This window comes from Camelus bactrianus, chromosome 32, assembly GCF_048773025.1.
Source record: "Camelus bactrianus isolate YW-2024 breed Bactrian camel chromosome 32, ASM4877302v1, whole genome shotgun sequence".
Classification (NCBI taxonomy): Eukaryota; Metazoa; Chordata; class Mammalia; order Artiodactyla; family Camelidae; genus Camelus; species Camelus bactrianus.
Window position 1 is genome coordinate 8,519,153 of NC_133570.1, and position 26,924 is coordinate 8,546,076.

The 26,924-nt window shown below is 39.3% G+C and overlaps 2 protein-coding genes across 5 annotated transcripts in view; one reads left to right on the forward strand and one right to left on the reverse strand.

The window, feature by feature from the left end:
- Positions 1–650: 650 nt before the first annotated feature.
- On the reverse strand, positions 651–5,031 carry RPL6 (ribosomal protein L6). Its single transcript, XM_010969619.3, has 6 exons — positions 4,774–5,031; positions 4,584–4,682; positions 3,298–3,441; positions 2,682–2,730; positions 1,694–1,878; positions 651–843 (listed from the first exon to the last, which is right to left on the reverse strand). Exons 1-6 carry the CDS (start codon positions 5,005–5,007, stop codon positions 691–693), a joined length of 864 nt encoding a protein of 287 aa, XP_010967921.3. The 5' UTR covers positions 5,008–5,031; the 3' UTR covers positions 651–690.
- Positions 5,032–12,250: 7,219 nt separating this feature from the next.
- The window catches only part of PTPN11 (protein tyrosine phosphatase non-receptor type 11), a 61,480-nt gene continuing 46,806 nt past the window's right edge, over positions 12,251–26,924 (forward strand). For all 4 annotated transcript variants that reach the window (XM_045506471.2, XM_010969618.3, XM_010969617.3 and 1 more), the window contains exon 1: positions 12,251–12,480. In XM_045506471.2, coding sequence (XP_045362427.1) covers positions 12,467–12,480 — 14 coding nt within the window. In that variant the 5' untranslated portion in view covers positions 12,251–12,466. The remainder of the gene's footprint in view (positions 12,481–26,924) is intronic.

The following is a 26,924-nucleotide window of genomic DNA, read 5'->3' on the forward strand; positions in this document are numbered from 1 at the left end:
TAATTTCTTCGCTTTTTCACCATTTAGACTTACAGAAGGTTTCAGTCATGCTCTACATTCAGATAGCGGGGGAGACCTGCATAATTACAAATGATGGAAACCCAAGTATCCACAGAACCCAATACCACACTATGCAGCAGTGAAGACGGACTTTCTTCGGAATGACCAAAACATTATCTGTGTAACGCATGTACAGTACATAAAAGTTTTGGTTAAAAAGGGGGGGTAGGGTAAACAATTACACTCATTTGTTACATGTGCTTTAAGAAACTAGATACATAAGAAACTAACAGCAATGACTATGGGGAGGGGCTGAACTGGGCAGATGGGGGTGAAGTGGACATCATACCACTGAAAGGGAAGTTTGTGGTCCAGACAGCCCCGCTGTTTCTTACCCAGGTAGCTGGCACTGACTTATTCAGTGATGACTGGGGAAATGTCGTATTGGTAGGTGCTAGGTGACAAAGCTGAGAAGCCACCGAGGAAGCTAAGATTGCTGATCCAAAGAGGATGAAGAGGAGATTCCACTGCAGCTGAGACCACTCCCCTCCAATCCCACTCCTCTTAGAAGAGCTAACAACCCATCTGGTTGGCCAAGTCATACCATACCCCCAGGCAAATTATAAAAAAAAAATTTTAAAAGACACAAGGAAATGGATCCGTTCTTTAATTAGGTTCTCTGGAGTAAGTTTAGAACACCAATTTGTGAGGATAAATTCCATTTGTGAGAGCAAACACAGAGCGGAGGTAGCCCTGGAGCTGAGGGACAGCTTTGATTCTTCGCAGAATTTGCGAGTCCACAGCTTTCTGATCAGCCTTGCGCTGCTCTGTAATCTCGTATTTCTAAAGAAAGGAAAAGCATTTAAAAGTAGGGTACAAGTACCAAACTCTACAGTCAACTAAGAAATCCCATCTCCCAAGTACTCAATCCCAGGAATATCCAGAAGGCAATTTTGATAATCCTTTCCTCAGAGAACTGTGAAATATAACCTATTTTAAATATAATAGTAACTCTTATCTTTTTGTCTATTTTAATACATAAAGGATAAATGATGGTAAATTCCCAACAGAACACAGTTCACGGAGTTCCACCAAAACCTGAGGATTTATTACAGTTGAGCTCTCCGCTGCCATTAAGAACTACTGAATTTAGCAGAATCTGGAATATTATTTCCCAAGTATCATTAATAAAAGCTCATTATTCACAGCTTTTATTTTTCATGTTTGTTTAACAATTCTTTTTTAAAAATATTTTTATTGAAGCATAGTTTACAGTGTTGTCAATTTCTAGTGTGCAGCTCAATACTTCAGTCATATAGGAACACACATATATTTGTTTTCATACTTTTAACCATAAATTACAAGATATTGAATACAGTTTCCTGTGCAATACTCATTTCTCCATTCTACATATAGTAGTCAGCACCTGCAAATCTCAAACTCCCCATCTATCCCTTCCCACCCGCCTTTCCCCCTGCTAACCGTAAGTTTGTTCTCTATGTGAGCCTGTTTGTTTTTATAAGTCTTTTTTTTTTTAAGATTCCACATATAAACGATATCATTTTTCTTCCTTTTTCTGGCTTACTTCCCTTAGAATGACTCTCTCCATGTTTAACAATTCTTAACCTTGTTTATTTTCACTCCCAACTAGGGGAGCCAGAGCTGTCAGCGGCTAAGAGAAACAGAAGCCCACCTCTTTCTCTGTGTCGAAGATCTCGCCTTCCTGGTGTCTCGGCTTACGCAGCTTCTTCTTTTTGAAGTAAGTATCAGTGAGATGTTCTGGGATTTTTACACCACTGATGTCAATTTTGGTGGAGGTGGCAATAACAAATTTCTGGTGTGTTCTACGCAGAGGAACTCGATTGAGGGACAGAGGTCCTAGGGGTGGAGGGGGGATCAATATAGTAAGGGAAGTGAAAGCAAAGATTCAAGAACTGACTTTGGATCGGAAGAAAACTGTTGAGTTGAATCTCCAACTTTTTTCTGGATCTGAAGAAATTCCAGACTGCTCTTTTTACTGTCAGCATCAAGACTTTTTCAAGGTCTGTTTGCCCAAGATTTCCCTCCTCACTCCCTGCTTAAGTCTTAAGTTATCCAGATTGGGAGAGTGAAGTCACTAATACAAGTTGGTCAAAATCACTGGTCCCCGATGACAAATTTAAACTGAGCACTGTTTTCTGGAGCGAACAATTTACTTTTCATTTATTTAGGAACTTCACCCTAGTGCTAAGTGGCAGACCAATAACAAGTCTTAAGTAGGATGCATTCCTTGGGGCTAGTAGCCAACCATTCTGCATTTCAGGTGACAGTTATTTGGTGATATGTTGCTAGGCAAATTTAAATGCTTGCTTCCTTAGAATTTACATGTTCATAAGGCAGTGAAACAGGGCAAAGAATCTCACAGCACTGAAACGTCCACTCAGGTGGGACCAAAAGTGCACACTGCAACCATTTAAAAACATAAGCTCCAAGAGAATAAATCCTAAGAGTTCTCATCACAAGGGGAAAAATTTTTTTCCTTTACCTATGAGAAGATGGATGTTGAGCTTGAATCTACTGTGGCAATCATTTCACAATATACGTAAACCAAACCGTCATGTTGTAAACCTTAAGACTTATGAGAGTGTTGTACGTGCCAATTACAAAACTGAAAGGGGCAGGGGGACCAAGGATTTTCTTACCAGTCACAAGAAGCAAACCACTGCTCAGCTGCTTCAGGAAAATGACCCTCTGTAAATTAAACAGGAATGCTAGTTGGTTCCACAATTAGAAACTAACTTTTCATTCAATCAAATCACAGGTTCCTAAATCTGGTAAAGGAAGTTTCTATTCTCATACACGTGCAGCAGTTCTGGAAACAACTATACCAAACTATTAACAGATGAGCCCAGAGTGTGAGCTGTACGTACTTCTGTATGCTTGATTTTTAAAAAAATGAGCAGCCATTACTTTTAACATTAAAAAAAAAGTAATTATTTAATACCGTTTATCCCAGTAATTCTATCCCTACAAATCCATCCTAAGTAAGTAATGCAAATATACATTTTTGGGTACAGGGACCTCTGAATCATCTGTAACAAGTAGTATTACCAACAAGAAATGGTAATTATTGTCTACCATCGGCTAAACACGATACGGTACTGACTGGGCTGTTGGTTCTGGAACGGATCACCCCTGCCTCTTCCCACAGAACCTCCCTCTGCAAACTGCAGTCAACACAGGTAAACAAAGAAATCCTACCCAGAGTGCGAACACATTGGGGTCAAGTACTTGAGGCACCTGAGGTGCCCTGCTCACCTTGCCTCTGTGACGCCCAGTGAGGATGATGAGAATGGTCCCCGGAGTGATGCTGGCACGCAGTTTCCTCACGTGCTTACTGAAGGGTTTCTTGCCATGGCTCAACAGCTTTCGAGGCACATCTTCAGTAGGATAATATCTAGGCTGAAGAGAGTCCATAGGTCCAACTTATTTAAATAAGCTAACCAAATCAGAGCTGGCTGTGGAGTCAGGGAAACCTTGGCTACAGCCTTCTAGTTACTTTTAGCACTTTACACTATTGTATTTTCATTTCTCCTGGGATTCTAAAATTGGAAAATGTCAATGCTGCTCCTACAGCTTTACATGCAAAACGTAGGGTGGAATCCACTTAACTGAAGCAGCTGTGTGTTCAAGCAAAGATGGAAAGCATCAAGCAAGTTACCTTTGTAAATTCGGGATTAAACCATACTTTAGAGATTGTTCGGGGAGCTATCACTATACACTATCGTGTAACAGTGATTTTCAAGTGTTTCCAGGGCCCCTGACCTCTAATGTAAACTATATTCCTCCAGAAATACATGCCCATTTTGCATATTATGAAAAAGGCATGGCTTGTTTTCCAATTCAAATTGTGTTCATAAGCCTCACATTAACATGCATCACTCACATCTCATCGACGAAGAAAAACAAAGTGTATGAAACCAGACATCAATTTAGATCAAGACTGCTAATTCATTACTGTAAAAATAAGACCTCACACAAAGACTGCTTCACTTATGACAACTCACGATAACCTTTCTAATGGTATCATTTTAGTGAACAGTCTTGCTCTTACCACAAACAATACCTAACAGACAAATCAGCTCACAAAACCTGTGACAAAAGGAAATCAAAGTGCCATTTCCCCCCTGGTGTAGTAATTTTCAACTGTAGAGAGTAATATATGCAGGAATATTCCCATGATGGAAATCACAAAGCAAACCTTTGTTTTTCAGAGAAAATGTCAGGTCTTGTGTATAGTAAAGAGGGACCAAGAAACACTGCTACAATGAATTAATGTTCTATGGGCCTGCTGGCCGCATCCTAGACTCTATGCATTCTGTCTCACAACCACCTTGTGAGGCAAACCTTTATTTTACAAAGAACAAAAGCACAAAAAAGTAACCCTACGTAAGCATAAATAATAAAGCCAAGCTGCAAACCCAGAACCCACAACTCTCCATTAGTAATTCTCTGGTAAACATAAACTTCTAAAACCTGAGCACCCAAATCCTCACAGGATTCAAGCTTCAACCACCCAATTTACAATCTCTTCCAAATCTTACCATTTTGCGAAGCTTGACTACTCGGGTACCACCATTCTTGTCACCACCAACTGGTTTTGTGACAGTAGCAAGAACCCTCACCTTCTTTTTCTTTTCCACCTATCAGGACACAAATACATCAAGTCAGAGGCAGAGGAATATTTTAACCGAGATTAAGACACAGCTGGTTAGCGTTCCCCTGACCCCTTACCTTGGATTTAGCTGCTGAATACTTCCTCTTGTACAAGGCCTTTCTGGAATACATAGCCGATCGGGAATATCGGCCAATTCCTCTGACCAGGACAGGGTTTCGGCTGCAATGGGGCTTCCCCTTCTTAACCTTCTTTACCTTCTTAGCCTTTTTAACCTTGCCGCCAGCATCAGCCTTCTTGGCTTCAGGTTTTTTCTCCTTGGTGTCTGGCTTCTCCGTTTTTTCACCCGCCATCTACCAACACAAGTATTTAAAAAAAGGCATTTCACCGGTTATCTCATAGCTCTACACGGATAGGCTGCCCAGACAAGTCCTCACCTTCCCTCTTCAAGCAGGTATACCATCCTTTTCATCCCTCCCACTGTAAGATACAGGCCTTCCTCCAAATTCCCACATTCATAACGGTTGATTTTTGGGTTGTCTCCTCTATACGCTATAAACTTTTTTGACGATTTGAAGATACCTCACAACTGTTAGGTGTTTGCTAAATCCTTAGCCGTCCCTATTCCACTATTGTTTTGAAAATTAGAACTCTTAAGACAGAGTTAACAATCTCCACAGCTAGGAAGCAGCGAGGCTGGAACCTGAAACCTCTTGCTTTCAGGACTTTTGGTCTTATCAGACTACCTCATTCAAGACATTCTGTTTAGGAAGTGAAGACACACAAAATTCGCTCAAACTCAGCTCAGACTGAAAAGAGCGCAAAACCCAGGAGGCGACTTCCGGTCGTGGACGTGGGGACACGGGAAAAGCAACATCTGGCCTCAGCCTCAAATCTACAACGTGGCTGAAACAAACTCCGCGGCGTCTCCTGGAACCCAACCCAGGCATTCCCGAGCGCGCGCCGCCACCCTGGTCCCTGTCGCCCCACTAACCAGCTACGGATCCCTAGAGGGACGCTGTTCCCCAAGCCCAGGAGGCTAGCGAGCAGCCGGAGCCCCGGAGCCTCTACGGCATTCCTCCTCACCCTCAACCTCTTCGCGCCCCACTGTAAACCACAGCGAAAGAAATGAAGCGTCCAGAGGCCTCATGGTTGGCCCTGTGCATGTCCGACCCCTGCAGATGTCGACTTGATACCCTCCTGGGGTAGGATGGCGAAGGATTGGGGTCCTGAGATCGAGTCTTGCAGAAAGATCCCGCCATTCTTACCTTGCAAGATGGGAAAGAGAACTAAGGCCCTAGCTTCCGGTCTATAAGCAATCACGCGCGGTGTCAAGTCTCACTTCCTTCCGGTTCTGGGGCATCATGGGAAATGTAGTTTTCTTCCTTTGTACTGGATGCAGAGCTATCCTAGTAGGAAGCGAAAACGGGAAACATTTTTGTCTGCAGATACCACATTTTATAGACCAAAAGAATTCTCAAAGTACTTTTGGGGACCAGCATAAAAGTGCAACTTTTTATATTTTGCTTACGAAGGACATTAGAAAGCATTACCATTTTCAATAGGATAAAGGACTTAATCCCCGAGGAAAGTGAAGCCTTTGCTATGAAAGGCTAGGTGGGAACCGTTCACGGATGTTTTCTCCACAGTTGGCTTAATGCCTATATCCTCTAGTCAGACTACAGACTATACGCAATGGCAGAGGGTCAAAAAAGCTAGAATTTAAAACAGATAAAATCAATCCCTGCTCTGAAGAACACGCATTCGATATATGTATGTATATGCATGACTGGGATATTGTGCTGTAATAATAATGTGTGTGACACATTGTAACTGACTTCACTTAAAAAAAAACACGCATTCAAGGGAAAAAGCAAACAGAAAAATTAATAATTATGTTATTTCTTCTAGGGGATTTAGGAAATTTTTTTGAAAGTCTGTTTTTGTGTTGAATATGGAAGAATAAATACAAATTTGGCAGATGAAAGTGGCAATTGGGACAGTAAATGTAAGAGACGTGGAGGCATCAAAGAGCATGGTTGTTCATTCCTTCTTCAAGCATTTCTGGCCACTTTGTACTCTGTTTCTTCATTTCTAAAATGGGGATATCAATAATATCTATGTCACAGGGTTGCAAGGAAGATTAAATGAGTTAATATACACAAAATCACTAAGAACAGTATGTGATGCATGGTTAGTTCTAGATAAATGTTAGTTCTTGTTATCACCACCACCACCACCATCATTATTTACATCATAGTTATTGATGAAATCTTACTATGTATTCTTAGCCAAGTATTCCACTAAAAGTTATACATCAGGGATAGTAAGAGCAATACTGTATGCTCTGTGCCTAGAACTGTTCTGTGTGTCTTCGTCTATCTCATTTAATCCTCCCCACAACCTATAAAGGAACCGCTATGAGGAAACTGGGGTTCAAAGAGGTTCAGTAACTTGCTCATAGCATGGATCTGATTCCAAAGAGTGCACTCTTAACCATTAGTCTGTAAAGATTAAAGAGATGGTTAATGAGGATGATAAGAGAGTTCTTAGCTCATGTTGGAATTAAAAATAAGAATAGTTATTATGTTTTGCAAAAAAAAAAATAACCCAGCAGAGTATATTTTATAGGTTTTTTCCCCTGCATCAAAGCACTTAAGATAACACGCACACACTACAATATGTTTTAGCTTGAATTTTCCATTCTCTTCATTTGCTTATTTCTGGTGGCTGGAGTTTTTCACCTTGTTTTTCTTCAGATCCAAACCACCTGCTTCGTGGCTGTATTGCTGGGAAATGTGTAGCCTTTTTCTGGTTCTGGTTGACTGAGGAAACAGATACAGCGGTCTGATGCTTCTGATGACCTCAGTTATTTCAATGGAACGTTTCAGACTACAGTAAATGCAAGGTTGCCGTGCTTGTTGAGACGTGACTTCTAAGCATGTCTGACTTCAGATTAAGGATGACTGTGATCTTAATAGGCTGTATTTTATACTGGTTTAGGATTATTCATTGTCCAGGCATGTAATATTCTCAAGGAAAAGCTTAAGTAATGCTCTTTTTTTGAGAATGGGCATGTCAGCACCTTTATTTGTTCAGCTTCCTGAGCAAAGCACTTCTTAGAAACTGCTACTTCAGAAAGTGTGTCACAATGAATAAACTGCAGAATTGCTTACTTGAGTCCCTCAAAAATTCTGACAATCTCAGAGACTTTCACCTAGTAAATGCTCCAAATGTTTGCCTGATGTCCTGCCTTTAAAATAAAAACATAGTGAGCCCCCTCTTGTGTTTTGTTGTGGTAGTGCAAAATTTACCATTCATTAGTTAGGCAAAGTTATCACCACTTTATTAGTTTCAAGAACGATATTATTAAGTATCTGGTTTTGCCATCTATAAAATACTCTTAAACTTGTTCAGTGCTTTATTAATTACAAAGTAAACTTTTTTTTCAAAGTAAACATTTTTGCAGACACTAAATCATTTCAAGCCTCGATGCAACCTCCCTATGAAGTAGGAATTTAAGATGTACGAACTGAGGCTTGATTACAATAAATGACTTATACAAGGTCACACATACATTTACATTGAGTCATCTCTCTTTGTGCCACAGAAAGACAGAAAATCAGTAGGCAGTTGTGCTGCAGAAAGGGTACAGTCCTAGCGAGGGATCACTTGCTATCTGATCTTATGATAAACCTCTGCTCATGAATTTTCTTATTTATAAAATGGGGATGATATTGACAACATTAATAATAACTCCCTAAATGTTAATGCGAAAGTCGACACATAGTGATTCACTCTCTCACTCAATTTTCTCATAAGTAAGTTCATGGAAGCACCATTGGGGAAAAAAAACCTGCAAGTAATCTGAATATCTATTAACACATGAATTGACTAAATAACAGTCATACTATGGAATATCATGCAGCTATGGAAAAGAATGACTCAAATCTAAATGTGCTGTCCACTATAGTTGCATTAGCCAAATGTGGCTATTGAGCACTGGAAATGGAGCCAGTTCACACTGAGATTTTCACACATTGGCTGTAAGTGTAAAATATACACTGGACTTCAAAGGCTTAACAAGAAAAAAAGAATGTAAAATAGCTCAAATAAATTTTCGTATTTATTAGTTATATGTAGAATGATATTATTTGATAAATTGTATTAAATAAACATATTTTTCAAATTGATTTCACCTGCTTCTTTTTTAAGTGTGACTACTAGAAACTAAAATTACATATATGAGATATACAACAAGTTTCTTCTGTATAGCACAGGGAACTATATTCAATATCTTGTAGTAGCCTATAAGGAAGAAGCATATGAAAACAAATATATGTATGTATTTGTATGACTGAAACATTATGCTGTACACCAGAAATTGACACAACATGGCAAACTGACATGACATTTAATTGAAGTAAATGTCGTGTCAGTTTAATTGAAGTAAACTGACTATACTTCAATTTTAAAAAAGGTATTGTTCAAATGAAAAAGAAACTTTATAAAAATTTAAAATATACAACATGCTTATTTTACTTAACTTTTGGCTTGGTATTTAATATATGTAACCATGAGATCTCTTTAGTTTTTAAATAAAAATAATTATTCCATATTCAGTTAAAAATTACATATATGCCTCACATTATATTTGCAGTGGACAATCAGTGCTGGTGTAGAGGGATGTTCATAATATACTAAGAGAAAACCCATCACAAATTTTACACACACACACATATATATATATACATACATAGATATATACACATATATACACACACATATATACATACATAGATACACAAATGTATATATATATAAAAATATACCCATATTATTAATCCATTAAAAATTGAAAAAAAATCCCTGTATATGTTGTGTGAGTGAGCGTGGGTGTGGGATATGTGTGTGTGTTTGTACAGGTATAGAGAAAAGTGTGGAAGGATACACACTAAACCATTAACCTGGTGGGGGTTGGGGTAGGGAGGCTTTATATATTGTGAAGCAGGGAAAATTACTGATTTTATTTGGCTTGTTGCAAGGAATTTGTATTATTTTTGTAGTTGGGAAAGAAATTAAAATAAAGTATTGTCTAAATGAATATTTCTTAAGCTTGTTATGTGCCAGGCCCCGCGCTAGGCTCTGGGAATATGAAAATGAAGAAGACAATGAGTTTAAGAAGCGTTCCTAATCTAGGGCAAGAGACAGAAAAGTCAACCAACAATGACACTGAACTGGCTTAGGGGCCGTAGCGACATGAACAGGAAGCCACCAAAGCACAGGGAGAGGGTCTCTATTTTACTCTCAGAAATTGGTCAAGGGGTGTGTGCAGTGAATGTTTCCTGGAGGAGCTGGTTGAGTTGGAGTTGAATCTTGCATGATACTTAGTTTTCCAGTTGGAGACAAATTTAAAGGAGCATTTATTAAGTGCTTACTGTGCCAGGCACTGTTCTGAGTACAAACATTAACTTTTATTCTTTACAACCTACCCTATGTGGTAGGTAGGATTTTGATCCCTCCATTTCACAGAGAAGGAAACTGAGACACAGAGGAGTCAAGTGACTTACCTATGGACACCCAGGCAGACAGGCAGGAGGCAGGCTGACCTTTGGAGATTAAGTACTTAATCCTCATATTATACTGTCTTAGATTTATAATGGAGTGCGTTCAGTTCTAAACTAGGATAGGTGTCTTGGGGACCATTTAACCTGGGTCTGGGATAATCAGGTGATTTTTCCTATTTCAGAGAAGATGACTTGTAGCTGAGATCAGAGGCATAGACTAGTATTCATGCTGGGGGAGGGTGGCGAATCAGAAAGAATCCTTTAGGGAGAGGGAGCAAATGGTTTACAGGCCCTGAGCTGGGAGAGAACATGGCTTATTTAAGGGGAACTGAAAGTTATTCAGCATGGATGGGTCATAGAGTGGTGGGGAGAGAAGGGACTGGTAAAGTAAGCATGGATCAGACCAAGTGATTGTCAAAAAATGTTTTGCCTGCATCCTAAAAGCAAAGAGAAGCCATTGATGTGTTCAATTTAAGGAGTGACTAGTTTTGCATTTTAGATTACTGTGGTTATTATGTGGTGAATGGATTGGAAAGGGCATGCCTATAGGCCTAAAATGAGTTAGGATATTGTTTGAGTCACCTGGGTGGTGAGGATTTAGGGGAATGGAAAGAAACAGGCTGGGTAACTGCTTGTTGAATGCTTGTTACCTCAACTAAGTTGGTTTTTTTAAAGACAACTTTTTAAGGCCATTTTTTAAAGGATTTTGGGGGTGACAACAATCCTGAGGCAGTTAGCATATGGTATGAGGGTTCTTTGCATAGAAGTGAGATGGGGAGCCTTGGGAGGGAAAAAATGAGGATTTTGGAGCTTTATAGATGTGGGTTTGAATTCTGGCTCTGCCACTTACTAGATCCTTAGTGAGTCACATGGGCATTCATCAGGTAAAAAGCTCTACCTTCTCACTCTGGTCTAAGCTACCATCATCTCCAGCCTGGAATATTACAGTATTCTAGTACCCTGAACTGGTGTCTGTTTCCATTCTTGCCCTCTTGATTTGATTACTCAAAGTGCCGAAATAATACTTTAAAAACATAGATTCTATTCCTTCTCTGCTGAAAATCTTTTAATGACTCCATTTTACTGTTCCTTTAAACAGCCTATAGGACCGTAAACCATCTCTATTCCTTTGTCATCTCATTTTCTACTACTCTCTCTACATCTCCTATACCCCTCTCACCTCCTACTGTGCTGAAGCCAGAGACCTCTTCATTTTTCTTCAAATACAGGAGGCAGCCTTAGGGCCTTTGCACTGCCCTCTCCCTGTGCTTGAAATGCTCTTCCCCTAAATTATTCCCACTAATTGCTCTTTTACTCAAATGTCATCCTTAGTGAAGCCTTCCCGAACTCTTCTATTTAAAATACTATACAGGACTAAGAAGAAAAGAAGAGAAATGAGGATGGACTGATTATCTTTATTAATGTAGCTCCTCCCATGAGAACACCGGGATTTTTCGTCTTTTCAGTTTTCTGTTGTAACCCCATAGTCAAAAACAGTGCCTGGAGATAGAAAACACTCATAGGTTTACTTACAATGATAGTAGAGCTAATAATCACAAAGCATTTATTAAATAGGCAGGGCCCATTCTAAACATTTTACATATATAGTGCTCACCATAATCCTACGAAGAAAATACAATCACTGTCTTTATGTTACAGAAATGAAGGAATGGAGGAAACTGAGACTCAGAAAAATTAAGGGAATTCCCGAGCTTACACAGCTAGTAAGTGGACGGGCTGTCTGTGGAATGAAATGAATGAAATTCAATTTGACAGTCACCGCAGGGATGGAAATTGACACGATGGGACGGATGCAATCAATTCACGCGAGTGTGTGCAACTTTGAGCGCGCAGAGCACGCTCTGCCGCCAAGGTCTAAAGGAGGATGTGACGGTGCATTGGGAACTGCGCGGCGGCGGACCCTAAGGGCCACTGACCTGCCATTACCAGCCGCCGCTCAGTCCCCGGCCGACTGGAAGCAGGAAGTACCGGCGGGCGTCGCGCGGGGTGACGTCACTATGGCGCCGCCGGGGAAGGGCGGGGGAGAAGGAGGAGCAAACGGACTTGGGGGCGGCTGCACAGTCTCCGGGATCCCCAGGCCTGGAGGGGGGTCTGCGAGCGGCCGGCAGGCTCTGCCCCCCGTCCGGTCCCGAGCGGGCCTCCCTCGGGCCAGCCCTATGTGACCGGGCCCCGCTGAGCCTGATCAAGGAACCGGTCCGTCGCGGAGCCGTAGGGCGGGAGGAACATGACATCGCGGAGGTGAGGAGCCCCGAGGGCCCGGCCCGGGCCTCGGCCCGGCCCCCGCCGCATTTGGTCAGCCCCGCCCGGGAGGGGGCGGCCCGGCCAGTCTTCGGACTCCTGCCCTGGGTCGCGGGGGCAGACTCCTTCCCAACCCCCTAGCCTTCCCGGCCCCCGGGGCCCGGCCCCACCGCGCCCCCACCCTTCTGGTCCCCATTCATTTCCTGCCTCCCCGAGTTCCGGCTCCAGCAGCTCTGGGGATGCCCGTCAGGACCAGGGCAGGTAGAGCCACCGTGGAACCGCGGACGCCAGCGGGCCCGGCTTGGCGCCGCATTCCTGACCCATTGCCTCATGAGAATTGCCTCATGGTGATTCCGAAATAACCCCGTTCACTTGGGGAGGCTTCTCCGCCCGGGACACGGGAGGGGAGAGAAGGGAGCTGCGGCGGGCCGAGCCCCCGGCAGTCCAGCCGCTCAGGGTCATTCTGCCTCTCGCGCGCATTTGGGAGCTTTGCTCACGATCCCGATCCCTCTTTGCATCTCGTTTCCCCCCCAACCCTCACGTGCCAGAAATGGAAAAACTGACTGTATCTGCAGCTATTAGAAGTATTTCCTTCCTCTGCGATCTTCGCTTTGGGAGATGGGAGGGAAGGGAGCTGTATCTCTAGTTATTTAATCCTTCACAACCTTAAAAGTCAGGTAACATTAATTACCCCCGTTTTACGGATGTGGAAACTGAGACTCAGGAGAAACATGCTAGTAAATGATAGAATTTGAACCAAAGAGTCAGAAGGAAGATTAGTGACTTAATGAGATCCTTTGAAAGTTCAGGGTAACCATACTACTAATGCCAAACACGTTTAATCCTTATTATAACCCTATGAGGTTCGTACTATTATCTCTGTTATAAAGATGAGTAAACCGAGTTTCAGAAGTTGGGCAACTTGCCTCAGGTCACTCAGTCAATAAGTGGTGGAGCAAGAATCCCTACTGTTAATTACCAGGTGGCTATTTTTTTTAAATAGCTATTGTCAATTATTTGTAAGCCTTAATTCTGTTGTTAAACAGTAGTGTGATCTATTGTTTTCAGATAATCATCCTACTAGTTTGTATCCCACTCTTTATATACACACGTAAGACCCATTCCATTGTTTAGACTTTCCTTCTTTGTCCTGTTATGGTCACTGTCTTAGACATTTGAAACACTGTTTCAAGCTGTTGGGGGTATTTGAATGAGAGACTTTCCAAAATATTAGGAATGTCTTCTCAAAATACACCTGCTTATTATTCATTTTGGGAATTTTAAAAAAGAAAACTGAAAACTTAGGAAGTGAGTGATTTGGACAAGTCTGCTGGCAAGTGCTTACAGATCTGGGTAATATATAACTTCATTTCATCAGAACACTGTATACCCTAAATGTTCTCATTCTCTAGGGAGTTTTTAAATAAAACAGTTGTCTATTCTTTAATTTGTCAAATAGTCATTGAGCCTTTTGTTCCTTGTGTCTGCTCTTGCAGACAAGTAAGGATCTTCTTTTAGGAGACAAAAAGACTGGGGGCTGGGAGTGGGGAAGGGGCTGGGTAGTAATAGACCCTACATTGTCCAGCTTGTTAGTTTAGAAGCCGAGAAATGTGGGTATAGCCAAAGCAGCAAGTGGTAAAGATGACAGTTTGAAATGGAGTAATTCTCCCTCTCCTCCGCCCCTCCCTTACTTATTATGGAAAAGAAATGTGTGCTACCCCAAAAGTCAGATTATGAACGTAACACACATAATTGGGGATTATTATTATTTTTCAGATCATAGGTCTGTTTTATTTTTTTAACCAGCTTTATTGAGGTATAAATGACATGCAATAAATTGCTTATGTTTAAGTGTACAATTTGATAAATTTTGACACACGTATACACTCGTGAAACCATCACCACGTGGACATAATGAACATATCTAACACCTCTTGTGATGGCTCCTCCAGCCCTTTGTGGTCCCTTCCTTGTTGTCAGGCAAACACTCTTCTGCTTTCTGTCACTATACGTTAGTTTACATTCCTAGAATTTTACGTAAATAGACTTTTATGTGTGGCTTTTTTTTCCTTTTTTTGGTACATGTGGCTTCTTCTACTCATTGTAGTTATGTTGAGATTCATCCATGTTGTACAGTGTGTCAAATGGTTCATTACTTTTGGTTGATTAGTAATATTCCATTGTATGGATATACCACCATTTATTTATCCATCCACCTGTTGATGGACATTTGGATTGTTTCAGAGTTTGGCTATCACAAATAAAGCTGCTCTGAATTTTCGTGTACAAGTGTTTGTACGGACATATATTTTTCATTCCTCTTTGGTAAATACCTATCAGTGATAAGGCTGGATCACATGTATATTTAGCTTTTTCAGAAATTGCCAAGCTTTTTCAAAATAGTTGTGCCATTTACATTCCCACCAGCAGTATGTCAGAGTTACAGTTCCTTCACATCCTTGCTAACACTTGCTATGGTCAGATTTTAAATTTTAGCGATTTTAAAGGGTGTGTCATTGTATCTCATTGTAGTTTTTTTTCCATATCAGCATTTTTAATTTTTTAATTTTAATTTTATTTATTTGGTATTTTAATTGAGGTATAATTCACTTATAACATTAGTTTCAGGCGCACAGCATAATGATTTGCTAATGTAGTTTTAATTTGTATCTTCCCTGGTGACTAATAATATTGATCATCTTTTCATGTTCTTGTTGGCCATCTGCGTATCTTCTTTGGTGACATGTCTATTTGATCAAATATTTTCCCTTTTAAAATTTACTTATTTGTTTTCTTATTGAGACTTGAGAGTTTTTTATTCTGGATACAAGTCTTTGATCAGAATTGCAAATATTTTCTCTTAGTCTGTGGCTCATCTTTTCATTTTTTAAATAGTGTGTTGAACACAGGTTTTTAATTTTGATGAAAGTCCAGTTAATCAATGAAAAAAAGGATCATGCTTTTGGTATCATTTCTAAGAAATATTTGCTTAACCCAAGGTTTCAAATGTTTTCTCTTGGTTTCTCGAAGTTTTATTATTTTAGGTTTATGATTCATTTTGAATTAACTTTTGTATGTGGTGTGAGGTGTGGATACATCTTCTGTTTTTTGCATGGATATCCAGTTGTTCCAGCACCATTTGTTGGAAAGACTGTCCATCTTTATTGAATTTGCGCTTTTGTTAAAAATCAGTTGCCCATTTATATGCAGGTCTATTTCTGGACTCTATTCTGTTCCATTGATCTATTTGTCTTTCCTTATGCCAGTATCACATGGTCTTGATTATTATAGCTTTGTAGCAAGTTTTAAAATCAGATACTGTAAGTCTTCCAGCTGTGTTCTTTTTCAAATGATTTTTAACCTCAGAATTAATTCATTCAACAAGTAGTTATTGAACTAGGCAGGATGAAGCAGTAAGACAGGCAAAGATTGCTCTTCTTATGGCCGAGAGAGAAAGTGGACAAACACATGAATAAATAAGACCGTTTCAGGTAGTAATAACTGCTGGGAGGGAAAAAAAACCCAAATGTGGGGAATGTGGTCAGTTTTGATGATGGGTTTAGGAAAAGTCTCTGAGGATGTGATCATGTGGGCTGACTCCTGAATGACTGATATTCTGAATTTTGTTTTGCTTAATTATCATAATTCTTTTTGGTTCATGGGTGTGTGTGTGTGTGTGTGTGTGTGTGTGTTTTCACCTTATATCCTGCAACCTTGCTGCTAAACTCAGTAGTTCATGGGTTTAGAGTTTAGAGTTTGTACGCATTCAGTAATTAGAATATCCTGTTCGATGTACTGGTACCCCTCAACATCTTAGGGAGAGAAAGGAAGGCACCGTAATTTAGCAATGCCACTACTGAGTTTAGACTTTGCTCGGCTGCCGTGCTCTGCCTTATTCAGCTGACAAAACTGGCTGTATCCTCTAGGTCTTCTTCAGCATCTGGCACATCTTTTGCATTTACTTTTGTTCCTCTGGAAGATAACGTCCCATGAGTTGAACTGAAAGGGGCAGAAAATTTAGCTTGTTCTCAGACTCCAGGCTTTTGGTTTTTATCTGTTGCAGGTCAGGTACATTCTGTCCCTGGCTCTCCCTGGTGGCCATGTTTGTTTATCTCCTATGGGAGTAAATAAACTTGCCTTACTGAAACATAACAGTTCTGTGTCTCTCCAATTGAAACTGAGATGTCTTTATTGATGTCCTGTCCTGATGTAAGGTCAGATTTTTGTCCAGAGCTGCTCACATGCTGGGGCCGCTGCTAAGACTACTTACCCTTCTTGCATGTGCCCGGTGTGGAGACTGTTAGAGAGTCGCACAAGGTCTGGAAAAGCAGAGCCAGCCCTTGTTTGTAATTGTTACTAGTGGGCCTTGGTGTACTTTGTTAAGCAACTGCCGAACAATGGAAGACACTGTGCTTAATTCTCTTTCCCTTTGGGAAACACAGACAGCACTTGCCCTCCAAAGCTGAGCTTTTTAAGAAAGGTAAATACTGATGTTTGGCAGGTTCTGTGGGAGATGAGGACTGCAAACAAGGGTTTGAGAGTCCCTGAAATGGATTCAGACACCCTAAAATGCAGCTCAGTTCTTTACTGAGTTCTGGAGGGTTATGTGCATTTAGCAAACTTGTGTGTTCTGTGGTCCTTGGCAACATTAAAATATGAAAGATACAGTTCATGTTTGCAAGGAGCATTGAATTTAGAGAGGGAGACAGACTTGAACGACAGCATCAAATGAGTTTGATGACTGTAGCACCAAACTGAAACTGAAATTTTTCCGAATAGCGCATACTGTTTAAAATGCATACGTACTTGTATACTGATATACACATTCATACACTGTATGTACCTGGCTATACACACGTACATATACACACAGGCAATATGTTTATTTTAAAGAGAATGGACTGTAGATCCAAGTCTTTGTCATTCCATTGACCAACTCTGATGAGACACTGACCCATTCAATTCAAGAACTGTTTATTGTGGGATTACTGAGTGTCGAACACCATGCTAAGCATTGGTTGTTCCAGGTCTTAAGGAAACAGCAAGTGTGAAAGTGCTGAGGTGGGGGAGTTCTTGGAGTGCTTGAAGAACAGAAGGGAGCACGTGGAGGAGCCATGAGGCTGGGGCCGTAGCTGGGGACTAGAACACACAGGGATTTTTAAGGGCCTCAGTGTCATGTGGACCACGGAGACGAGTTTGGATTGTATTTTAAGAGCAATGCAAAACCGTAGAAAGTTGTGATCAGGGGAGTGGCATGAGCAGATCTGTTTAAAAATATCCCTGGAGCTGATGTGAAGGAAGGATTGTAGGAGGACAAGTAGTCTCAGGGAGGGGAGACCAGCAGGAGACAGGGTGTGAACAGGAGAAGCCATTGTTGGAAAAGTTTTTGGAGGCAGTTTCCTTTTATTGCCTTGTCATTAGAGCAGAGATGCTAACCAATGAAACTCTAGGAAAAGATAATGATTTATAAAGATATAGCTATCCACTACCATTAAAAACCTGCCTTAACAACTTTTTTCTAGCCTCTGTTACCTAGAATGCTTGTCCCTGTTGACTGTGCCTTCCTCATGACCTATCCTGTTCCTACAGAATATTAAAATTTAAAATATTTAGAAAGAAAGGAATATTCTTGTAATTTGCAGAAAGTACCGAACTGTAAAACCTCTCCCCAAGGACAAAGAAAATGATGTTTCTGGAGGAGCGGGTAAGAAAGCTATACCCAGTATCACTTTTTATTTAGGCAAGAAACTGAAATTAGATTTTGGATCTCTAAACTCCCTTCTTTGCATAGCAGCCTTGAGAATAAGTTCCTGAAATTATTGGCCTGCTTAGCAGTTTCCCCACATCACTGGGGGAAGGGGATGCATAGATAAAACAAAACATTCAGCATCATTGTATTTTGTTTTTGGTTCATCAGCGCTTTTTTGTTTTTTGTTTTTTTTTTTTTTTTGAACTCCCTTGACATAAATAAGTTCCTGGCCTCAGAGAGCTAAGCCTTTGTAGAGTCTGTGCTCCCTAATGAGATTTCTGGAGGATAGTTTGGGTTTGTAAACTCTCTTGGAGGCACGGCTTCTGTCATTCCTTTCTTAGGTCCCCTCAGCACAGAGCTGATTTATTTTAGACATTGATCTGAGCCTCTTCTTCACAAGTATTGGTGTTGTGTATGTCTGGGTTTTTAGCTCTTTCTGTGAGATGGATGGTACCCACCTGGGCCATGTTGTGACCTGAGAATCTTAGTAAGTGATAGGCAATGCCAGAGGATGGCCTGTTAGAAGGGACTGTGAAGCGCTGGCGGGTTTGCAGGTCTTAGAATGTGCCAGAGGATGACGCCCTTCCCCCCCTTCCTCGCGGGGTTTTTTCACTGTGCCTCTCCTCTCTGTCTTTTATCCTGCCTGGTTTTTCTTCATTCCCCAAAATTCATTCAGGCAACAGTCATTCCTCAAGTGCCTACTGTATACATGAGGAGGACTGGAAGTGTATCTGTTTCTTCTCATCCTGTCTGGAACCACTGTATTAATCACCTTATTGGTAAACCCAAATGTAGATGCACTAACTTGCCTTTTCCCCCTCCTTTTAGGTAACACAGATACATTGACATTATTTTTTGGGAGCAGGCTAACTTCTGCTATTTGAATTCACACTAGGTGGGAGATGGGGGCAGGGCTTAGAGATGTGTGTGGCCTCAGTACCTCATATTACAAGTGTTTATATAATCCTTGAGACCAGATCTATAATATAATATTAGTCCTCCTAACTGCACTATTTTTCTTTATCCTTACTAAGATCTCAGGGGTTAAATGAACTCTAACTGCTCTGTATTAGTGATAAGCATGTTGCAAATCACAAAACTGCCCGTGATTGAACTGCAAATGTTAAAATACAATTGGGAAAGAGTTTTTAGTAATTACAAAGGCTTTTTGAAAAAAAAATAGCTAAGGAAGAAGCATTTACAGTATATCAGAACTCGAGTAGGTGGGTTACGGAATAGAACTTTCAATTTCTAATATATACTGTTTGAAATAATGTAGGGACGGCCCCTGAGCCATGAAGTTCAGTTTCTGAAAAGGCACTGTAGCTTAAATGATTCATATGTCAAAATGGCCTGTGTGAAACTAACATAATTATGCAGGTGAAGAATCTATCTGCGTATCTTCCGCCAATAGTAATAATGCTAACAACAGCGATAGCTAACGTTTATTAAGCCCTTACTCTGTCCACCCTGTGCGTTAAATGCTGGTTACTAAGCTGCCCCTGTAAACATCAGGCTCCTCTGTTCACTCTTAATAACATGGTAAGTATAATTAGAAGTTGTAAGTGAAATAATAATAGTTTATTTAATAAAGGGGTAAAGAGACCACAACCTGCCTTATCTCCTGTGCCTGATGGTGTCAGTGGTGGTTACCCAGCCCCACCTTCAACAGTAGAAGTCACTTTTATAATGTCCCTCATCATCAGCAGGACATCTGTGTGTTATTTCTGTAAAATATACGATGGTGGGAACACATGGTTATGAACAGAGACAATCTAGATCCAGAGTCCTGCTTTAGATTTGTTTAGAAATAAACAGCAGAGTGTAATGGTTGAAAGTTTGATTTCTGGAGTCCATTTTGCGCACAGGCACGTGGCAGACAATCATTAAAGGTAGCTGTAATTTTAACCAGCTGTAATGTGTAATAGCCGGTCAATTATTTATTTTTTTTCTTGCTGTCGAAACTAGTTCATAGTTGCTGGAAAAAAAAGTATATGTAATGATATAAGCATAGATAAATCTTTTCTATTTTGTAATTTGTAGGTTTTTTATTTAAAGATAAAATATTATTATTTGTAAAAATACAATTCTGTCTTCTCTTTTCTCCATACTCTCTCTTGACCTAAATTCTCATCTCTGTCTTATTTACTTTCTTCTCCCAGTCATCTCCCCTTTTTAGTACCTACTGCAGGGTCCTGTTAAATTTTTGTGCCTTTATTATACGTATTTTATTCTGACCTAAAACTAAATTCCTAGTTCCAAAGGTGAAACTCTGTGGGCTTTCTCTGTGCTAAGCATTTTATATGTATTAATTTATTTTCATCTCACAACAGTACTGTGCCTTAAGTTTTTCTAAACATAGCAAGAAACCCAGAAGCCATAAAGGAAAAAGCTGATAAATTTAACCAAGGCAAGATGACTTTCTTGAGGAAAAAAATAACCACAAATGAGTAAAAAGAGAAAAAAGCTAAGATAAATACTTGCCCCACAAATATAATAAAGGATCATTTTCTGGTTCTATCAAGAGCCCCTTTAAATCAGTAAGAAAAAAAAAATCCAATAGAAAACGAACAGTGGCAAATGAACAACTCACAGAAAAGGAAAAAAAGTGGTCTGAAAATATGAGAAAGTCGTCAGTCTCTCATAGAAATGCAAAGTAGAATGGTACCATTTTCCACAACTCAGATGAAAAAGTTTGGTAATGTATGTAGTATTGGCAAAACTGAGAAAATAGGGGCTTTCACACTCAATTTGTGGGAGTTGAAACTGGTACTTTGTTTTGAGTGCAGTTCAACAAATTTGTCAGTGAAAAACCTCTTGTCAGAGCAGTTTCATTTCTAAAATTTTAATTTATAGATTTACTTTAAAAGTGTATAAAGATGATGATAAAAGATGTGATACGCTGCATTATTTGTAATAACAAAAACCTAGGAATAATATAAATGTCCTATCATAGGGGTTAAATTATGGCTGGTACATTCTTACAATGGAATAATGTGTAGCCATTAAAAAGAATGTCCTGTATAGCACAGGGAACAGGAATTCAGTATCTTGTAATAAGCTATAATGAAAAAGAATATGAAAAAGAATATATATAAATGTATAACTGAATCACTGTTGTACACCAGAAACTAACACAACAATGTAAATCATCTATACTTCAGTAAAAAAAGTATTCAAAAATAAATGAAAATAAAAAGAATCTCTTGATTCAGAAAGATCTTAGTGTTGTAACAAGTGAAAAAATCTGGGTGTAGATCAGAATTCCTTGTGTGTTTCACACAGGTTGGCGTGGAGGGAGTAATGCATTGGCGCACGTGCACACGTAGGTAAATATCATATCTACACGTATGTGTGTGGGACATTTCTTAAAGATTAGGAAGCCTCTAACTGTAGTTACTTCTGATGAATGCAACCAGGGGTCTAAGAGACGCTTGGGCTTTTTCTTTGAATTTGCATACCTATCTGTGCTATTATAATACATTTTAAAAATTAAAAAGATTTTAGAAAGTTTATGTTTGTGTTCTCAACAAGATCCTAAAGGATATTGATTCTGTAAAAAATTTGAGCAGCCTGAAATAGCTGGTTGAGATAAGGGAAGATGAAATGGGAATGAAAAACAGGATAAGCAAATAAAAAGTTCTTGCTAGAAGCAGTAAATAATGCATGTGAGGCTGCCATCCCAGTGGTGAGGTTGAGGACAAACCCAAGAAATTCTTTTAGGACCCATTTTTAAAAAAGAAAGAGGAGATAACAGTGGTGACAGTAAGGGAACAGGTCCCCTGATAGGTGGTGGGGGCCCAGGCTGGATGACAGGTACTTAAAAACGAAGCCACTACTGAACCCGCAGTATTTCATTTAACGAGGACTGATGATGCAGAAAGACACTGGGAGAGATCCACACTTCACCTTGCACAGAGGGGAGGACAAAAATGGGTTTCCTTTCATTCACTTCATTAGCCTGGTAATTGTAGGTTTAAGGGTTTTTATTGGAAATACTACAATATAACCATCATTATAATTTTAAAATAATTAAAATCTTAGAATTAGGAACAAGGTGTCTCCCTTGCCTGTCACTGAAGTAGTTGTCTTTTTCTGGTATAAATGTCTGTGCTGTATTTGCTTCATGAAAGGAAGTGGTGAGTTTTCCTTTCTTTTTGATTCTCTGGAATAAATTATAGAGCATTAGGATGATCTGGTCTTTGAAAGTTTGGTAGGATTCCATTGTGAAACCATCTGGGCCTGGTGCTTTTCTGTGGGGTAGTTTTTGCATTTCTTTCTCTATTTTTATACAGAAGTTGGTTTGCCTAAGTTTCCTCTCTAATGGCGAATTTTGGCAATCTGTATTTCCCTAGAAAATTATTCATTCCATCTAGATTTTCTAATTTATTTGCACAACAGTCTGCAAAGTAGTTTCTTTTTTAAAAATTCTTCTGTTTCGCTTGTTATTTCCCCCTTGTCATTTCTTATTTTGTGTATTTGTGATTTTTTTTCTCATTTTTTTTTACCCCTGAATAAGTTAGCTAGTGGTTTGTCTGTTTTGTTAATTGAAAAAGCAGGATGACACAGAGAAAAAAATGTGACAATGAGTGTGTATATGTCCATGAATGACTGAAAAATTGTGCTGAACACTGGAATTTGACACAACGTTGTAAAATGATTATAAATCAATAAAAAATGTTTAAAAAAAAAGAAAAAGCAGGATGATTATTTAATTAGATCTACTACTTTTTGTTTTCATCTTTATAAAATGTATTTACTTCTTTGCTATCCTTTTTCTAATGATTTTTTTTCGAGCTGGGAAATATTTTTTATTAATGTTAGTGTTTGGTGTAGTGAATTTTCCACTGATCACTCCATTAGATGTAACCCGTGGATACTGTTGTGAAGTGTTTTCATGGCCATTATTTCTTATAAATTGTGTAATTTCAGCTTGTATTTTCCCTTTTACCCTAGAAGTTGTTCGATGGGAGGTTTTAAAATTTCCAGGTAGAAGGGCTTGTCTGTTTTGTTTTTTTTTGGTTTTTTTTTGTTTTTGGTTTTGTTAGTAAAGTTCAGTTTTATTGCAGTGTGGTATTTCATTGTGTAATAGTTCTACTTTATAGAAGGTACTGTTTTCTTTGCAACCTAATCTGAGGTCAGTTTTTATGAAAATGCACTGGGCCCTTGAGAAGAATGTGTATTCTCTATTTAGGGTATGGAGTTCAATATATGTGTATAAGATCTACCCTGTTGTTTATGTTGTTTAGGTTTTCTATCTCTCTCTCTCTCTCTTTCTTTTTTTGGTCCATTTTATTTTGTATTGAATGTGGTGTATTAAAGCCTCCTATTATTAGTGTGTTTCCATCTATGTTTCCTTGGATCTCCTGTAGTTTTTGCTTCACAAAGGTAGTTGCTGTGTTATTTGGTACATAAATATTCATAGACTTGTTGATTTCTTTTGGTAGATAGCAAACTCATCCACATTTATTGTTATAACTCATCTCTGACCCCTCTGTCCCTTATCTGTTCTGCTTCAAGCGCACTGGGCTGTTGAGTACCTGAGCATGTCGAATACCGTCTGCCCCGGTGCCCTTGATCCTGCTCCTCGGTTTGCCTGGTGTGCTTCTCTCCTGTGTGTCTGCATGTAGCTGCCTCACTTCTTCCAGATCTGATCAAATGCTACCTCAGTGCCAAGGCCCTCCCCAGCCATCCTGTATAAATAGCATCCACTGCACTCTCTCTCTCTGTTCCCCTCTTGCTGCTTTATTCCTCTTTGTAGCATTTAGTGCCAGCTGACATTCTATTCATTTACTTTTATTTCCTTTATTATAAAGAAAGCTGCTTGAGGGCAGGGATTGTTACTCTGTTAACTGCTGTGTCCTCTGTGCCTAGATGCCTCATCTGTGATAGATGCTCAGTAAGTGTTGAATGAATGAATTTAGTAAGCCCTCTCTTTTATTATCCCAGTTTATTATTATTTTTTAAAAAACAGCTTTAATGAGCTATAATTCACATACCTTATGATTCACACATATGCAGTTCAGTGATTTTTAGTATATTCACATACTGCAACGATCACTAACAATTTTAGGACATTTTTATCACTTCCAAAAGGAGCCCTGTACCTATTAACTATGCCTCCTCTCTAAATAAGTACTACTTTCTGTCTCTGTGGACTTGCTTATTCTGACATTTCACATCAATGGAATCATGCAACATGTGGTTTTCAAGTTTGATCCAGATTGTACCGTTTAACAGTACTTCATTCCTCGTCATGGCTAGAGAATATTCCATTGTGTGGATTATCAGTTTATCCTTAAAGTGAGCCTAAGACCTGTCATTTCCATTTTGCAGATGAGGAATCTGAGGTGGAAAGAACTTGCCCCCCAGGTTACAGAGCTAGTAAGAGGTAGAGCTCAGATGGACGCCTAGGTCTGTGTGATCGGAGCCCTAGCCACCATGCTGTAGGTTATGTGGGACACGTCTCCATGTCCTTACTGCTCAGTTTATGACAGCTTTTCACCTGATATTATCACTCTCCTTCACTCTTGTAAAACACTTTAATTGGGCCAGTGTTTGTTGCAAAAAGTTCATTTTGACTGTCAGTATCAGGGCTCCACAGTTAATATTGACTTATGTTCCTGGGAGCATTGGATTAGCCTATAAAGGTCCAGGATAACTTGACTTTATTTTTTTATTTTTATTTTTTTGATATTTAATTGATTTATTATTATATTATTTAATTATTTTATTTTGGGTGGGGGTGATAATTAGCCTTGTTTATTTTCAGAAGAGGTACTGGGCATTGAACCCAGGCCCTCGTGCATGCTAAGCACGTGCTCAACTATTTGAGCTATACCCACCTTTCCCCTTCCCAGGATAACTTGACTTTAGAAGTTAACTCCTTTTACCACAAATGTTGGTGACTTTTGGAATCCACGAAGGAAATCTGGCTAGAAACTAGAGAGGAAAACCTTGAAGTGTCATCCCTGGTGGACTTTGTTATTTGTGTGGGTCTTTTTTTAAATGTTGAAATGATTTCAAATTTATGCAAATGTAGAGTGAATTATAAAAGAACTTTTGTTTACTTGTCACCAGATCTACCAGTTAACATTGTACCACATTTGCCTACTCTCTCCCCCAACCCCCTCCACCATATATATATATATATATATATATATATGGGCTGTGTATATAATTTTATTTCCAAACCATCTGAGACTAGGTTACTCCAAAGGACTTCAGTGTGTATTTCCTAAAAACAAGTACATTCACACATGTACACTCATTAGAATCAGGAAATTTACATTATAATAACATTATCATCAAATTTCAACCCCCTTTTCAAATTGTTTCTGTAATATTCTTTATTGCAAAAGACAGAACCACCACCACCACCACCAAAACCCTTCTTTTCCCTTTGCCTCCTTTCCCTCAGGTCCATGATACAGTCCTGGAAGAATCATGCATTGTATTACCTGTGTCTTGTTACTGGCCTGTAATCTGGATAGTTCTTTGACTCCATTCATGGTTTTGACATTTTTGAAGAGTACGTGTCAGTTTGTTCGTAGAGTGTTACTCATTTTGGGCTTGTCTAATGTTCCTCATAATTGAATTAGGTAATTCATTTTTGGCAGAAATATCTCAGAAACGGTACTGTGTTCTTCCCAGTAGGTGATGTCAGGAGGCACATAATGCCAGTTTAACCCAGAACTGGTGGTGTTAACTTTTGATCAATTGGTTAAGATAGTATCTGTCAAATTCTCCACTGTGAAGTTTATTAGTATTTTTAACTTGTTAATTAACAAGTAACTAATAAGCATTTTGTGGGGAGGTACTTTGAGTTACCGTAAATCCCTGTCCCTCCTAAAATATTACTCCCACTAGACTTAGCATCCACTGATGATTCTTGCATCAGCTATTAAGATAATAGTTGCCAAATGGTGATTTTCTAATTCTGTTACTCCTTCTATACTTATTATATGTGATTCTTTATGATTCTAATGCAAAGAGCTTTCCTTTTCTCCCCATTTATTTTTTAAATTGTAGTTAAGTATAGATAACATAAAGGTTTTATCATTTTTTCCACTTGTAAGCATACAGGTCAGTGGTTTTAAGCACATTCACATTGTTGTGCAGCTATCACCACCATCCATTTCCAGAACATTTTCATTTTCCCAGCTGAAACTCTGTACCCACTGAACAGTAGTTCTCCTCTCCTTTTTCCCTCAGCCCTTGGCAACCACTATTCTGTTTTTGGTCTCTATGAATTTGACTACTCTAGGTACCTCATATAAGCAGAATCATAAATATTTATCCTTCTGTGACTGGTTTATTTCACTTAGCATAATATCTTCAAGGTGCATCCATGCTGTAGCATGTGATGGAATTTCTTTCCTTTTTAAGGCTGAATAATATTCCATTGATGTATATCATCACATTTTGTTTATCCATTCATCTGTCTCCGGACACTTGGGTTGCTTCCATCTTTTGGCAGTTGTGAATTATGCTGCTGTGAACTTGGGTGTACAAATATCTATTTGAGTCCCTGCTTTCAGATCTTTTGGGTACATACCCAGAAGTGGAATTTCCAGGTCCTGTAATTCTATGCTTAATTTTTTGAGAAACGTTAATTAGTTTTTAAAAATTAATATCTGCATAGACACTTGATTTCCTGTTTAATTCAATGGGTTATAATCCATTAATATCATTG